We start from the raw sequence: 17,199 nt of genomic DNA on the forward strand, positions 1-17,199 counted from the left end.
CAAACAGCCCCCGTGATATACAACTTTTCAGGGAAACTAGAAACCAATATACACAGGCAGTTAGAAAAGCCAAGGCTAGCTTTTTCAAGCAGAAATTTGCTTCCTGCAACACAAACTCAAAAAAGTTCTGGGACACTGTAAAGTCCATGGAGAATAAGAACACCTCCTCCCAGCTGCCCACTGCACTGAAGATAGGAAACACTGTCACCACTGATAAATCCACTATAATTGAGAATTTCAACATGCATTTTTCTACGGCTGGCCATGCTTTCCACCTGGCTACCCCTACCCCGGTCAACAGCACTGCACCCCCCACAGCAACTCGCCCAAGCCTTCCCCATTTGTCCTTCTCCCAAATCCAGTCAGCTGATGTTCTGAAAGAGCTGCAAAATCTGGACCCCTACAAATCAGCCGGGTTAGACAATCTGGACCCTTTCTTTCTAAAATTATCTGCCAAAATTGTTACCAGCCCTATTACTAGCCTGTGCATCCTCTCTTTTGTGTCGTCTGAGATTCCCAAAGATTGGAAAGCAGCTGCGGTCATCCCCATCTTCAAAGGGGGACACACTCTTGACCCAAACTGCAACAGACCTATATCTATCCTAACCTGCCTTTCAAAGGTCTTCGAAAGGCAAGACAACAAACAGATTACCGACAATTTTGAATTCCACCATAACTTCTCCGCTATGCAATCTGGTTTCAGAGCTGGTCATGGGTGCACCTCAGCCACGCTCAAGGTCCTAAACGATATCTTAACCGCCATCGATAAGAAACAATACTGTGCAGGCGTATTCATTGACCTGGCCAAGGCTTTCGACTCTGTCAATCACCATATCCTCATCGGCAGACTCGACAGCCTTGGTTTCTCAAATGATTGCCTCGCCTGGTTCACCAACTACTTCTCTGATAGAGTTCAGTGTGTCAAATCGGAGGGTTTCTTGTCCGGGCCTCTGGCAGTCTCTATGGGGGTGCCACAGGGTTAAATTCTTGGACCGACTCTCTTCCCTGTATACATCAATGATGTCGCTCTTGCTACTGGGGAGTCTCTGATCCACTTCTACGCAGACGACACCATTCTGTATACTTCTGGCCCTTCTTTGGACACTGTTAACAACCCTCCAGGTGAGCTTCAATGCCATACAACTCTCCTTCTGTGGCCTCCTTAATTACAAGTAAAACTAAATGCATGCTCTTCAACCGATCGCTGCCTGCACATGCCCGCCTGTCCAACATCACTACTCTGGACGATTCTGACTTAGAATATGTGGACAACTATAAATACCTAGGTGTCTGGTTAGACTGTAAACTCTCCTTCCAGACTCACATCAAACATCTCCAATCCAAAGTTAAATCTAGAATTGGCTTCCTATTTCGCAAACAAAGCATCCTTCACTCATGCTGCCAAACATACCCTTGTAAAACTGACCATCATACCAATCCTCGATTTCAGCGATGTCATTTACAAAATAGCCTCCAATACCCTTCTCAATAAATTGGATGCAGTCTATCACAGTGCCATCCGTTTTGTCACCAAAGCCCCATATACTACCCACGCTCTCGTTGGCTGGACCTCGCTTCATACTCGTCACCAAACCCACTGGCACCAGGTCATCTACAAGACCCTGCTAGTAAAGTCCCCCCTTATCTCAGCTCGCTGGTCACCATAGCAGCACCCACCTGTAGCACGAGCTCCAGCAGAACCAATTCTTCCTTTGGCCGCCTCTCCTTCCAGTTCTCTGCTGCCAATGACTGGAACGAACTACAAAAATCTCTGAAACTGGAAACACTTATCTCCCTCACTAGCTTAAAGCACCAGCTGTCAGAGCAGCTCACAGATTACTGCACCTGTACATAGTCCATATATAATTTAGCCCAAGCAACTACTTCTCCCCCTACTGTATTCATTTATTTTCTATTTGCACCCCATTATTACTATCTCTACTTTACACATTCTTCCACTGCAAATCAACCATTCCAGTGTTTTACTTGCTATATTGTATTTACTTCGCCACCATGGCCTTTTTTTGCCTTTATCTCACCTCACTTGCTCACATTGTATATAGACTTATTTTTCTACTATAATATTGACTGTATGTTTGTTTTACCCCATGTGTAACTCTGTGTTGTTGTATGTGTCAAACTGCTTTGCTTTATCTTGGCAAGGTCGCAATTGTAAATGAGAACTTGTTCTCAACTTGCCTACCTGGTTAAATAATGGTGAAAATATATTTCATTTGAAAGGCTAGGGCTGGCTCTGACTGAGTGTGTGGGTATGGATGTGGTTACGTAGACCTGCGAGGCACTGCAGCCCCCACCTGCAGCCCCCTCAGACGTTTTCTGGTCCCCACCCCCATCAAAGTTGGCTGTCCCTTGTCTATTGGGAGTTTCTACCATATTAATTATTACAGTAATTTCCTTGTAAATCAGTGAAGGGAAGTGAACAAGTGCCAACTTGTGGAGGAAGGAGAGATAATTGGAACATATGGCTAAGACTGGAGGTACAGTAACTAGCATACTATCCGTTGGGGGACAGATTATGGCAGCCAGCTCCATAGATCAGGATGAGATATAAAAGGATGGGTTTCTAAAGGCAGCAGAGCAGGTCAACATTAAACCCTGGAGTCTCAGATAGACAACTCAAGTCTTAATCTGTCCACAGGCTCCAGAGCCAGGAGATGAGATAATGAAGGTGAGAGGGTTTACTAGGAAGACGACAGGACAGCCTGCTGAGTGGTATAAAGGATTTCAATTAGTCCTACAACTATCAATTAGGAATGGCGAGGGGGATGTAAAATTAAAATATAGATGGAAGATAGTCCTAGAAGTAGTGGCAGAAGTAGTGGCAGCAAAAGTTTAAATTATGAAGTCCTCCTAAGTCCTCATTTCTTCTTTTTCTTCTGTGGAGGTGAACCAGGCGTCCAACAGCTTCTTGTTGTAGATCTGCCAGCCGTGCACCTGCACCACCATCACCAGGTACATGACGGACACGGAAGAGAAGCCCGAAGATGAAGTGGTAGGCCTTGCCGTGGCGGTACAGCTGCTGGGCCACCGGGAATATCTCCATACCCCCGTAGATGAGCGACGCTATGCAAAAGAGGCCGGCACTGATCATGGAGATCACCAGGTAGCTGATGTTGTTTTTGGGCAGGGCCATGAAGCTGAAGAGGAAGGGGATGATACTCAGCAGGTAGGGGTACTCCCACTGGTAGGGAGCAGCCACCACGCTGTGGGACACCAGGTTCAGCTGGTTCACCATCACCTGGGCAGCTAAGAGGAGACAGATCATGTGCACATTAAAAGGGCTGATGTGCAATGCCAGCCCTTCTCTCACTGTTTCCAGTCAGTGTACATCCTGAGAACCCTCCGCTAATGTCAAACATGAGGGTTGGTTCACACACAACAGCTCACTGAGATGTCATGACTTACTCTGACTCTAACCAACATACAAAATAGAAGTATACTGTCTGTTGCTATTTGCAGTCCAACAAAGGTGCATGGCCCTATTGAAGGCTCAAAGGCTGAACTCATTGTTTAAAAAAATAAAAAAATAACTTTATTTTGAACTGTCACTTTTTTCCGTAAAATAGTCGGGCAAATTGTACAGCAGTTTTCTTAGAATGTACCCCTAAATTAACCTTATGAAACAAATCAACCTTGAATTCTTGAAATTAGACATACATATGTGACAGTGACTATGCTCAAAGGGTTTTCATAAACATCTTTATTTATCTACGCATTAATAAGGAAGACTGGTGAACAGTTTGGATGGAGGTTCCACTGCCATAAGAAATACTTATTTTAGAGGAAGAGTTTGGTGCCACCACATGGCAGTGGAAGGTAGACATAGAGGACTCTGCTTCAAAATCAAATCATAATGTATTTGTCACATGCTTTGTAAACAACAGGTGTAGACTAACAGTGAATTGCTTACTTATGGGTTCTTCTCCAACAATGCAGAGTTAAAGATCAATAATATAAATAACGACAGATTGAATAAATACACAGTGTCATGCATACTTCAATGCATTGAGACTTACTAATGGTGTGAATGTGCTACACCACTGGGTACCTAAGGAGTAGGGATGCAAAATTCTGGGAACTTTCAATAAATTCCCTGTTCATCGAGACATCCTGTTTGAAGGACTCTGGATTTCCTGCTTATTCCTTCCTGCTTCCTCCAAACACGATTTTGGAAAACCATGTAATTTATTGACATTTCCTGGAATTTTGCAACCCTACTAAGGAAATATAATGTCATATATATTGAAAATATCAGTGCCTGTTGAGGGAGAGAAAATAAAAAAAATTACATAGAGCCATGACTACATGGAACTCTATTCCACATCAGGTAACTAATTTAAGCAATAGAATAAGATTGAAAAAAACTCAGAAACAAATGCACCTTGTGGAACAGCTGGGACTGTACAGAGACACACACACACAGGTACAGACAAACGGACACGCACACAAGCTCTCGCACACACACTCTACACACGTACATTGTAATATTGTTGTACGGTGGTATTATACATTTTGCATTGTAGATATGTAGTGGTGTAATAATGTTATATGATGTACTGTTTTATATTTTGTTTTATGTAATGTAAGTGTCTTAATGTGTTACATGCTGACCAGCCCGGACACGTCGCACGTGCGAGCGACGCAAAATAAATGTAGAAATCCATTTTATTCAATTATTGCACCAACACTGCTCGCGCGCCAACGAGCGTCAGCCACGCCAAGAGCTAAAATAGAACTCATTCCTATTTCTGACGCAGATCGCGCTGGAAGTCCTGCCTCTCCCATCTCCTCATTGGTTTATAGAAGCAGGTACCCACGTGCCATCTCCTCATTGGTTATACCCACATGGGTGGCTGAAAGACTAACTGTTTTGTGGGTAGTCATGGTAATAAATACAATGTAAGTTTAGATGCGATCACCATATAAGTTAAATGATGAAAAAGCTTGGAAGGAGGAGAGATGACTAGAAACGATTCATTTGGCCGTTTTATGTGTGGATTAATTGTCGGAGTAGAGGTCCTTGTGCATTTCAGGTAAAATAACAACTCAATGTTTATATCCCAGGACAAATTAGCTAGCAACAGCAAGCTAGCTAAATCGGACAAATTAACGTTAGCTAGCAAGTGCAAGCGAACTAGCCAAATTGGCATCAATGCTGAATGATTTTCGACCTGTCCCCAAATTAATGTCATTGGTTCAGAGTTTGTCTTGCTAATTTAACTTGCATGTAGTGATCACGTTTGGTGTGGCGGGGGCAAAATACATTTATGCATGATAGCGCCCCTGCGCAGGCGGTTTGGGTTTGGTGTTAGGATCTCAGGAAAAGGCTAATGGGGATCCCTAATAAATTCAAATATTTATTTTGATCTTCTGGAGAAAAAAAACGACATTGAAATGACTCAACCCAAATCTAAACTGTGTTGAAATGATAATGAACCTACATTCAGTCTCTTCACTCTGTTCAGCTTGATAAAAGTCAAACAAAAAGGTAGACAGTCATGGAGCATGGACAATTCTGTAAGCGTTGGGTTAGATGACACTTTAGAGCAGATGTTGTTTGCGAGGAAGTATATCTAAAATACAATGGGGATCATCGCTGTTGGCTCACCTGAAAGGTACTCGCCACCCTGTTTCTTCTGTGAGCCGGATGCAATCGCTACTCCTTCTTCAAGCAAAGTAAAAAACTACACACTACACTATAAACACGATAAGCTCCACACCTAACTGGGCCAGAGCGAAGTGGGACTTCGCCGGGTTCTCTAGGGGTCACCCCCCTTCGCCAGTGTGATAAGCCCACAACACCTCAAGGGGTTTGTTGGCAGAACCAGCATCCTGGAACTACCCCTCGGTCCACCACTCAACTCAGTCCTGACTCCCTACTGTCTGCTTGGCTCTGCCACTGCTCATTCCTCTTCTGTCAGATCTAACTAGATGCCACTTCTGCCTGCTTGCTGACGGCAGCCACTTCCTTGCCACTCCTTCAATGCCGAACAGACCCAGGGCTCACCAGAACGATTTGCCTGCGAAGCTCCTGCAGCCGACCTCAACTGGTAGATTCCAGGCTCTCCATTCATTCTGCTGACTTTCAAGGACGAGGGACTGTTATTTCTTGAACTTCCCCTCATGTGCCTGCCTCATCGATCCTCTCCTTCCAGGGCACTGAGCTCTGAGGACTACCTGCTGGTGTCTCTACACCAGAGAACGATACGTGGTCTGAGGCTTGTGCTGGCTATATCTGGGAATCTGAGCTGCATCTTGAGGTCTGCCTGCATCTCCCAGTCCCCTGCTGTGGTAAAGATCCCTTTGCTCCCTGTTCTCTTTGCTCTCCTGACCTGAGGATGTGGATGAAACAGGAGCCCTGGGTGAGATGTTTCAGCTTTCTCCTTGCATGCTCCAGTCCCGTAGCCAATTGAGTCAGTATTTGGTTATGCTACCACTTGAATTTTCTATCAGTCAGACCTGCGCGGCAGGAGGAGAGCACATGCTCCAGATTGGCTGATCGTCCACATAGTGTGCAGCTGTCTGGGATGTCTGCCAACCCCCACGTGTGAAGGTTTGTTGTGGAAAAAACATTGCCCTGTGTACAATGCAGAAACTTAATCTGCTGCCCTTCGATGATCCAGATGTCTTGCCAGGTGAGTGCCCTCGCTCTCACGCTGCCCCAGAATGTCCAGCTGCCCTGGTGTTTCATGGTTATGACATGCTTGCTTTCTTCCTCAACCTTTCATACCTCCCTCTGATATTCCTGCTTTCTTCCTCAGCTTTTCATAACTAATTGGCAGCTGCAGCTTGCTGCCTGTGCTGTACAGGCAGATGGAGCAGAAGCCTCTTAATTTTAAGTGCGTCCCATCTGACCTCGGTAATGACCAAATGTGGCTGGCAGAGAAAATGTGTTTGACACCCCTGGGCTACACTGTCTTAAGCTATTTTCTGAGATTGTGTAAAATAGTTTTCTTATAGTGAGAAAAAAACACTAAAACAAACATTTGCTTAAAAGACAACCATATAATTATTGAACACTTGAAAATATTTGGACAACAACTTCTGAGGGACTAGTCTTCACAGTAAACTCTACGTGGATATAAAATTGTGTGCAGTATATTGTATATTATAGTACAAGAGGAGAAGTTTTACAAACTAGGTTTGAACTTGCAGCGCATCAGTTAGAGGTCTGTGAGGAACAAGTTGGAAATGACAGTGTCCGGCTGTGTGTATGATTCTACGTTATCACTGTGCTCGCCTCGCCATAGACTGAACTTCCTAGTGTGAAGAGGGATCCCAACACTAGAGATAGATTTTAAAGTACTTGACATCTTTTTCTTGACAACTGATGTTCTTGCTGTGAACAGAATGAAAATCTGCAAGCCCTGTGGAGTAAAAACACAAATACGTTATCAAGTATTTTCAGGAACACAAAAGGACAAACAAAAGGTAGCGTTTCCATAAAGACCAGCTCAATTAATTTATGTTTAGTAGGTGTCGAATTGTCAATCGTCTGGATTCTGTGGTACAATAGTACACTAATATTTCTAGATTCCATTTGAGTCATTTAGCAGACGCTCTTATCCAGAGGGACTTACAGTAGTGAGTGCATACGTTTACTACCTGAGTGGTGGTGAGAACACAGAAGGAGATGTTGAGTATGGTGTACATGGTCTGGTTCTGTGTAATGAGCAACAGATAGCCCAGGATCCAGGAGAGACCGAGCACCACAGCCAGTGAGAAGCTACTGAGGAACTTCTTCTTCAATGATGTGTGTCTTGTACTGGGAAACATAACCAACATACTTAGACTGCTGTAATGCTGTGGTATAATAACATTTGGCTTCCAATGCGTGAGTGGGTTAAAGCATAGTGCTCATTACAATTTGATGATTTGCGTACTAATGACAATTATTAATATTAAGAAGCAGAAGAAGATAATAAACTGTATTTATAACAAGCTTTTTATTGAAAGACAGTTAAAAATGAACAAGCTTGTCAGTAGGCATTTAAAATCAAGACTGATCTTTATGACTACAACGTTCTACTTTGTGTCCCCAAAATGCCCCATTAATGTTACCTGGTTAAATGTGGGTTGGTCTTGCAAGTTGTAACTGCAAAATATATCAGCGCCACTGTGTTGTACATAAGCATGAACGCCACAGGTATCAGAAAGCCCCCAAAACATTGGCAGCTTGAAGCCAAAGTTCTCTCCTTTGGATCGAGGGCAGCAAGCCAGCAACTGCGAGGTCAAATTAATGAGTTAGAGAGTGGGACAATGTGACAGACAAAACAGGCAGTGATTTGAATAACGTGGTGTAAAGTAAACATTGTGGGTGGCATAAGTAAACAAGAAACCTTTCAACAGAATGGATCATTCTTTTAGTTTTTGACAACTTTTAAAATGGCTCTTCACCATCGTTAAAAGCATGTAACACAAACTTTGATAGGGAAAAGCTTTCACAGTATTAGTTATATTGATAGTACAATACAGTTCACATGAGAGATCACCTCCAACTCAGGGCTTCAGCCAATCACTGTCCCCATGCACCCTACACTCTGCCAATGCACTGACCATGCATCCTATGATTGATCAGATGCTCCTAGCTAGCCCGACACTGGCCCTTCAGGTACATTGCATGCTCTTTCAAGTGTGTCAGTATTAGCAGGCCCTGGACTGTGTTGTTTCCAGTGTCAGAGCATGGGTAAACATATGTTTACAGTAGTTTGTGTCGGGGGGCTAGGGTCAGTTTGTTATATCTGGAGTACTTCTCCTGTCCTATCCGGTGTCCTGTGTGAATTTAAGTATGCTCTCTCTAATTCTATTTCTTTCTCTCTCTCGGAGGACCTGAGCCCTTGGACCATGCCTCAGGACTACCTGACATGATGACTCCTTGCTGTCCCCAGTCCACCTGGCCGTGCTGCTGCTCCAGTTTCAACTGTTCTGCCTGTGATTATTATTATTTGACCATGCTGGTCATTTATGAACATTTGAACATCTTGGCCATGTTCTGTTACAATCTCTACCCGGCACAGCCAGAAGAGGACTGGCCACCCCACATTGCCTGGTTCCTCTCTTGATTTCTTCCTAGGTTTTGGCCTTTCTAGGGAGTTTTTCCTAGCCACCGTGCTTCTACACCTGCATTGCTTGCTGTTTGGGGTTTTAGGCTGGCTTTCTGTACAGCACTTTGAGATATCAGCTGATGTACGAAGGGCTATATAAATACATTTGATTAATATACTACACTTACATCCTCTAAAGACATACCATCACTATACAAGTTGCTTTTAAGTTCTATTTCAGGCTTATTAGAGCCTGAAAATATCACCTAGCATTAGTTTTAGTTCAAGGAGCCCAGGTCTAATGTCAGCCGAAGCTTCTCCATGCTGTCCTACCCCATCCGATGGCCACGGTATAGGCTGTGAAGTGTGATGGGCTGGTGGCCAGGCTGTTTCTGATCATCAGGAAGACATGTGTGGCGTACAGCGTGTTCCAGGTGAACGTCCCCAACAGGAAGCACTGCAGCAGGACTGCCACTGCAGTACAGGGACCTCTGTCCTGCTCTGTGTGTTTGTCGGACGGCGGGAGAATGTTGTCCTCCTGTATTTCAGGTTTGCCCAGCTGTTTATGAGGGTTGTCCACTCCCAACATGAAGAGTAGGGTGAAGATCAGGAGACACATGCAGAGGCTCATTAAGAGGACCGTTGGGTTGGTTTTGCGTGATTTCCTGGGGACAGGTGATAGTGTTGTCTATGTTAGGAAGTTATATGTGTAGTTATGGATGTGTTGGTTCATTAATAGTGGGTTTTATAATGGTTTCACCTATCAAGTCCTATTGGATCAGACAAAGGGCTTTTTTAATTGGTTCTGGAACCCTGTAGGATCTTACCTGGTCACCATCTGGAATGTTATTGTTAAACTCAACCCTATGATGGACATGGAGCATCCCAATATGGTGATCCAGTTTAGCACTTCAGTGTCTTTAAAATCCCTCCTGAATGACTAGAAAGAAAAGAAAAAAAGACATTTCAACACAAAGTTTCCGTCACAGTCATACTGTATAAAGTCATCACCCTCATGTGTCTGGATATGCTGCGGTAAACCATAGGTCAGCGGTTCCCAAAATAGGGGTCACAACCCCATGTGGGTTCGCCTGAAATGAAAATGAGATCGCAGGAGAATTTCCAAAATCCTGCTAAAGATTGAAATAATAATAAAACTAATTTGTATAAAATGTCTTTTTATCTCAATCATTAATGTGGTTAACCTTAAAAAAATAAAATAATAATATTAATATATAAAATTCAACCAGAAAGCGCCCTTAGATCGTGGGAAAAGGCCGCACTTGACCGCTGCACTTGAATCATTCCCACTTAAGGTGACCACATTTAAAATACACAAATGCGAGACAACAGGAGGATTTATGGGACAGTGTAACCTACCCTGTACCTAACTTCAAAATAGGCCAATGCATCATCCCTGTCAGTCATGAATGATAATTTCAATTTTTTTTGCCTGTGCTACAAATGGCTATACCAGTCTGCTAATACAGGACTAGTAAAGGCCCAATGCACAACTTTTGTGAAAAAATATGAATTAATATTATTTTGTATTTCTGATTTTTCAGGGGGTGTAGCACCCTCGGCACCCTATTTCCCACTGCTATGCTTATCTTTCAGTCGAATATGGCTATTTACTTACTTTTCTAGCTCTTCATCAGAAGCATGTTTTTTGTAAGTAGTTAGTAGGCCTGACGATCCTCTCCAAGTAGCAGACATTTAGGCTGAAAGGATTTGATAAATATTTGTTGACGAAAGGCCTATGACATAGGCCTATGTCTCGTCTTGAGCTGCAAAAATATCAGATATCAATAATGATAGTCTCAATATCAACAGTGAATAAGTGACTCCAGGATGCTGGCCTTCTAGGCAGAGTTGCAAAGAAAAAGCTGTATCTCTGTCCATTGTGTGTTCTTTTGCCAATCTTAATCTTTTCTTTTTATTGGCCAGTCTGAGATATGGCCTTCTCTTTGCAGCATCCTGGAGTCACCTCTTCACTGTTGATATTGAGACTGGTGTTTTGCGGGTACAATTTAATGAAGCTGCCAGTTGAGGACATGTGAGGTGTCTGTTTCTCAAACTGGACACTAATGTACTTGTCCTCTTGCTCAGTTGTGCACAGGGGCCTCCCACTCTTTCTATTCTGGTTAGAACCAGTTTGTGCTGTTTTGTGAAGGGGTAATACACAGTGTTGTACGAGATCTTCAGTTTCATTGGAATTTCTCGCATGGAATAGCCTTCATTACTCAGAACAAGAATAGACTGACGAGTTTCAGAAGAAAGTTGTTTGTTTCAGGCCATTTTGACCCTGTAATCGAACCCACAAATGCTGATGCTCCAGATACTCAGTCTAAAGAAGGCCAGTTTTATTGCTGAATTTAATCAATCAGCACAACAGTTTTCAGCTGTGCTAACATAATTGCAAAAGGGTTTTCTAATGATCAATTAGCCTTTTAACACAGGAGTGATTGTTGCTGATAATGGGCCTCTGTACGCCTATGATCAATTTGATGCTATTTTAATTGACAAAGAAATGTGCTTTGCTTTCAAAAACAAGGACATTTGTAAGTTTTGCAAAAATTTGTGCGGTTTTAAGTTCTTGATAAAATGTGGGACATGACTGTTTGGTTGCGGAGTAAAGGGCCAAAATTCAGGACTGTCCGGATAACATCCGGAACTTGTGGTCACCCTATTCTCAGGTGAATGGCAAGGCCCACTATGATATGAAACCACACACTATTTCAGAGACTTTATCGCCACAATCGATATGGTGAAAACAAGGTGTGGGGAGGCTGAGGCACAGAAACTCACATTAATACCTTTGTCAGATAACACAGTAAAAATAAGAATTCATTGGCCTCCCGAGTGGCGCAGCGGTTTAAGGTACTGCATCGCAGTGCTAGATGCATCACTACAGACCCGGGTTCGATCCCAGGCTGTGTCGCAGCCACCAGCGACGGGAGACCCATGAGGCAGTGCACAATTGGCCCAGCGTCGTCTGTGGTTTAGGGGAGGGTTATGGTGGGCCGAGCGCACGCTAACTTTGGTCGCCAGCTGTACAGTGTTTCCTCCGACACGTTGGTGTGGCTGGCTTCGGGTTAAGCGAGCAGTGTGGCTTGGCGGGGTCGTGTTTCAGGGGAACGCACAGCTCTCGATCTTCGCATCTACCGTATGGGAGTTGGAGCGATGGGATGAGACTGTAACTACCAATTGGATGAGAAAAAAAATATTAAATAACACATCTTGATTACATTTTTTACCTAATACAACATTCATTAGAATTGTAACAAATAAAAAATGGTTTCATTTTAGGTGAATAAAAGTAACATACCACTGGTTGTCTTCTCATCACATAACTCTTCTGAATAAGCAGACCAGCCAACCGCTGTTCTTGGGAAGGAGAATCCATCCTTGCTGGTGGAATTGCAGAAATTCTCTATCGAAATAAAATATATTTCAACATGGACCAAATGTGTGACTGCAAACATGAAATATACATTCTGAATGTGAGATCCAAGGAATAGTTTTGTGGATCCAGGGTTATGTGAGGTCCAGGGTTATGTACAGTCGTGGCCAAAAGTTGAGAATGACACAAATACTAATTTTCACAAAGTCTGCTGCCTCAGTTTGTATGATGGCAATTTGCTTATACTCCAGAATTTTATGAAGAGTGATCAGATTAATTAAAAAGTCCCTCTTTGCCATACAAATGAACTGAATCTCCAAAAACATTTCCAGTGCATTTCAGCCCTGCCACAAAAAGGACCAGCTGACGTCATGTCAGTGATTATCTCGTTAACACAGGTGTGAGTGTTGATGAGGACAGGGCTGGAGATCACTCGGTCATGCTGATTGACATCGGATAACAGACTGGAAGCTTCAAAAAGAGGGTGGCGCTTGGAATCATTGTTCTTCCTCTGTCAACCATGGTTACCTGCAAGGACACACGTGCCGTCATCATTGCTTTGCACATAAAGGGCTTCACAGGCAAGGATATTGCTGCCAGTAAGATTGTACCTAAATCAACCATTTATCAGATCATCAAGAACTTCAAGGAGAGTGGTTCAATTGTTCTGAAGAAGGCTTCAGGGCGCCCAAGAAAGTCCAGCAAGCACCAAGACCGTCTCCTAAAGTTGATTCAGCTGCGGGATCGGGGCACTACCAGTACAGAGCTCAGGAATGGCAGCAGGCAGGTGTGCGTGCAACTGCATGCACATTGAGGCAAAGACTTTTGGAATATGTGTAAACTATTATTTTGAAAACAAAACATTTATTTTTTCAGTGAAATACGGAACCGTTACGTATTTTATCTAACGGGTGGCATCCCTAAGTCTAAATATTGCTGTTACATTGCACAACCTTCAATGTTATGTCATAACTATGTACAATTCTGGCAAATTAATTACACTCTTTGTTTGGAAGAAATGGTCTTCACACAGTTCGCAATGAGCCAGGCAGCCCGAACTGCAGCATATACCCTGACTGCTTGCACAGAACGCAAGAGAAGTGACAATTTCCATAGTTAAGAAATTCATGTTAGCAAGCAATATTAACTAAATATGCAGGTTTAAAAATATATACTTGTGTATTGATTTTAAGAAAGGCATTGATGTTCATGTTTAGGTACACATTGGTGCAATGGCAGTGCTTTTTTCGCGAATGCGCTTGTTAAATCATCACCCGTTTGGCGAAGTAGGCTGTGATTCGATGATAAATTAACAGGCACCACATCGATTTATATGCAACGCAGGACAAGCTAGATAACTACACTGTGTCACGCCCTGGTCGAAGTATTTTGTGTTTATCTTCATTTATTTGGTCAGGCCAGGGTGTGGCATGGGTTTTTGTATGTGGTGTGTTTGCATTGGGATTGTAGCTTAGTGGAGTGTTCTCGTTAAATCTATGGCTGTCTGAAGTGGTTCTCAATCAGAGGCAGGTGTTAATCGTTGTCTCTGATTGGGAACCATATTTAGGCAGCCATATTCTTTGAGTGTTTCGTGGGTGATTGTCCTTAGTGTCCTGATGTCCTTGTTCTGTGTTTATTTACACCAGTATAGGCTGCTTCGGTTTTCGTTACCTTCTTTGTTTTGTAGGGTTTGTAATTGATTCGTGTTTTACGTTTTTTTATTAAACATGGATCGCAATCTACATGCCGCATTTTGGTCCGACTCTCCTTCCCACCTAGAAAGCCGTAACAGAATCACCCACCACAACAGGACCAAGCTGCGTGTCAACAGGCAGGAGCAGCAAGAGAAGCAACGGCCGCAGGAGATACGAAATAAGGAATTCTGGACTTGGGAGGAAATCCTAAAAGGAGAAGGACCCTGGACAAAGCCTGGAGAATATCGCCGCTCCAAGGAAGAACTGGAGGCGGCGGAAGCGGAGAGGCGCTGGAATCAGGAGAATCAACAGAGGCAGCAGCAGCAGAGGCAGCAGCAACAGCAACAGCAGGAGAAGCAACAGAAGCAGCAGCAGCAGCAGCAGCAGCAGGAGAGGCTGCATTACTTGGAGAAATGGACTTGGAAGGAGATCCTTGACGGAGAAGGACCCTGGGAACAGCCTGGAGAATATCGCCGCCCCAAGGAAGAACTGGAGGCGACGAAAGCGGAGAGGCGCCGGTATGAAGAGGCAGCATGGCGACGCGGATGAAAGCCCGAGAGTCAGCCCCAAATAATTCTTGGGGGGGGGGTCTCAGGGAGAGTGTGGCAGAGTCAGGAGTCAGAGACTGTGAAGGAGTTAATGGGGAAATTGGAGGAGAGAGAAATGAGGGAGTTGCTGTGTTGGTGCTTTAAGCATGGAATTCGCCCGACGGAGCGTGTTGGGGATTTGATGGCACCTGGGTCAGCGCTTCATACTCGTCCTGAGGGTCGTGTTAGTCGGCTGGTGAAGATTGTGCCAGACTCACGTACCAGGCCTCCTGTGCACCTCAGTAGCCTTGCACGTCCTGTGCCAGTCCTGCTCTCAAGATCTCCAGTACGCCTTCACGGTCTAGCCAATCCTGTGCCACCTCCACACACCAGCCCTCCGGTGGCAGCTCCCCGCACCAGGCTTCCTGTGCGTGTCCACGGCCCAGTACCACCAGTGCCACCACCACGCATCAGGCCTACAGTGCGCCTCGCCTGTCCAGCGCTGCCAGAGCCTTCCTCCTCTCCTGCGCTGCCGGAGTCTCCCGCCTGTCCAGGGCTGCCAGAGCCTTCCGCCTCTCCAGCGCTGCCGGAGCCTTCCTCCTCTCCTGCGCTGCCGGAGTCTCCCTCCTGTTCAGCGCTGCCAGAGCCCTCCTTCTCTACTGCGCTGCTGGAGTCTCCCGCCTGTTTAGCGCTGCCAGAGCCTTCCTCCTCTACAGCGCTGCCGGAGTCTCCCGCCTGTTCAGCACAGCCAGAGCCTTTCTCGTCTCCTGCGCTGCCGGAGTCTCCCGCCTGTTTAGCGCTGTCAGAGCCTTCCTCCTCTACAGCGATGCCGGAGTCTCCCGCCTGTTCAGCACAGCCAGAGCCTTTCTCGTCTCCTGCGCTGCCAGAGTCTCCCGCCTGTTTAGCGCTGTCAGAGCCTTCCTCCTCTACAGCGCTGCCGGAGTCTCCTGCCTGTTCAGCGCAGCCACAGCTGCCAGCCTGCATGGAGCAGCCAGAGCTGCCAGTCTGCATGGAGCAGCCAGAGCCGTCAGTCAGCATGGAGCAGCCAGAGCCGCCAGTCAGCATGGAGCAGCCAGAGCTGCCAGTCAGCCAGACTCTTCCAGATCCGCCAGTCAGCCAGACTCTTCCAGATCTGCCAGTCAGCCAGACTCTTCCAGATCCGTCAGTCTGCCAGGATCCGCCAGTCAGCCAGACTTTTCCAGATCTGCCAGTCAGCCAGACTCTTCCAGATCTGCCAGTCAGCCAGACTCTTCCAGATCTGCCAGTCAGCCAGGATCTGCCAGATCCAACTACCTGCCTGAGCTTCCTCTCAGTGCTGAGCTTCCTCTCAGTGCTGAGCTTCCTCTCAATGCTGAGCTTCCTCTCAATGCTGAGCTTCCTCTCAGTGCCGAGCTACCCCTCAGTGCCGAGCTACCCCTCAGTCCCGAGCTACCCCTGTTTCCCGAGCTGTCCCTCAGTCCCGAGCTGCCCCTCAGTCCCGAGCTGCCCCTCAGTCCCGAGCTGCCCCTCAGTCCAGTGGGGTTCTGGGTGAGGACTACTAGGCCATGGTCGGTGGCGAGGGTGGACTATCCAAGGACGCGAGGAGGAGGGACTAAGACTTATATAGAGTGGGGTCTACGTCCCGCGCCGGAGCCGCCACCATGGACAGACGCCCACCCGGACCCTCCCCTATGGTTTTTGGTGTGCGTCCGGGAGTCCGCACCTTGGGGGGGGGGGGGGGGGGTTCTAGTTAAGTCTATGGCTGTCTGAAGTGGTTCTCAATCAGAGGCAGGTGTTTATCGTTGTCTCTGATTGTGAACCATATTTAGGCAGCCATATTCTTTGAGTGTTTCGTGGGTGATTGTCCTTAGTGTCCTGATGTCATTGTTCTGTGTTTATTTACACCAGTATAGGCTGCTTCGGTTTTCGTTACCTTCTTTGTTTTGTAGGGTTTGTAATTGATTCGTGTTTTACGTTTTTTTTTATTAAACATGGATCGCAATCTACACGCCGCATTTTGGTCCGACTCTCCTTCCCACCTAGAAAGCCGTAACACACTGGTTGATGATATTACTAGTTTAACTAGTGATTATGTTAAGATTGATTGAATTTACCTTACCTTGGCTCCTTACTGCACTCGCGTAACAGGTAGTCAGCCTGCCACGCACTCTCCTTGTGGAATGCAATCGGCCATAATCTGTGTCCAAAAATGCTGAATACCGATTGTTATGAAAACTTCAAATCAGACCTAAATAATTGGCCATTCTGATAAATTGGTAGACCTCTATTAGGTATAGTAGTGTAGTATTATGGAGTGGAGTTAGAATGGTAGATCCAAGGTTAGGTATAGTAGTGTAGTATTGTGGAGGAGTCTGAATGGTAGATCCAGGGTTAGGTATAGTAGTGTAGTATTGTGGAGGAGTCTGAATGGTAGATCCAGGGTTAGGTATAGTAGTGTAGTATTGTGGAGGAGTCTGAATGGTAGATCCAGGGTTAGGTATAGTAGTGTAGTATTGTGGAGGAGTCCGAAT

At 45.3% G+C, this 17,199-nt stretch overlaps 1 protein-coding gene and 1 pseudogene across 8 annotated transcripts; both read right to left on the reverse strand.

Moving 5' to 3' along the window:
• Positions 1–2,871: 2,871 nt before the first annotated feature.
• On the reverse strand, positions 2,872–3,286 carry LOC135542972 (protein jagunal homolog 1-B-like; annotated as a pseudogene).
• A 3,720-nt stretch (positions 3,287–7,006) lies between these two features.
• On the reverse strand, positions 7,007–17,097 carry LOC135543299 (adhesion G-protein coupled receptor G7-like). 8 transcript variants are annotated; one of them, XM_064970472.1, is made up of 7 exons: positions 16,783–17,097; positions 12,394–12,498; positions 9,893–10,005; positions 9,399–9,730; positions 8,083–8,244; positions 7,627–7,786; positions 7,007–7,388 (listed from the first exon to the last, which is right to left on the reverse strand). In XM_064970472.1, the coding sequence occupies exons 2-5, from the start codon at positions 12,469–12,471 to the stop codon at positions 8,171–8,173; spliced, it is 597 nt and encodes a 198-aa protein (XP_064826544.1). In that variant the 5' UTR covers positions 12,472–12,498; positions 16,783–17,097; the 3' UTR covers positions 7,007–7,388; positions 7,627–7,786; positions 8,083–8,170. The 8 variants fall into 8 exon arrangements, with proteins under 8 accessions (XP_064826544.1, XP_064826538.1, XP_064826542.1 ...); XM_064970466.1 differs by having other exon boundaries at positions 9,893–12,265; positions 12,394–12,996; positions 14,568–17,097; XM_064970470.1 differs by adding an exon at positions 12,209–12,265 and having other exon boundaries at positions 12,394–17,097.
• Between the last annotated feature and the right edge of the window lie 102 nt (positions 17,098–17,199).

This window comes from Oncorhynchus masou, chromosome 7, assembly GCF_036934945.1.
Source record: "Oncorhynchus masou masou isolate Uvic2021 chromosome 7, UVic_Omas_1.1, whole genome shotgun sequence".
NCBI lineage: Eukaryota > Metazoa > Chordata > Actinopteri > Salmoniformes > Salmonidae > Oncorhynchus > Oncorhynchus masou.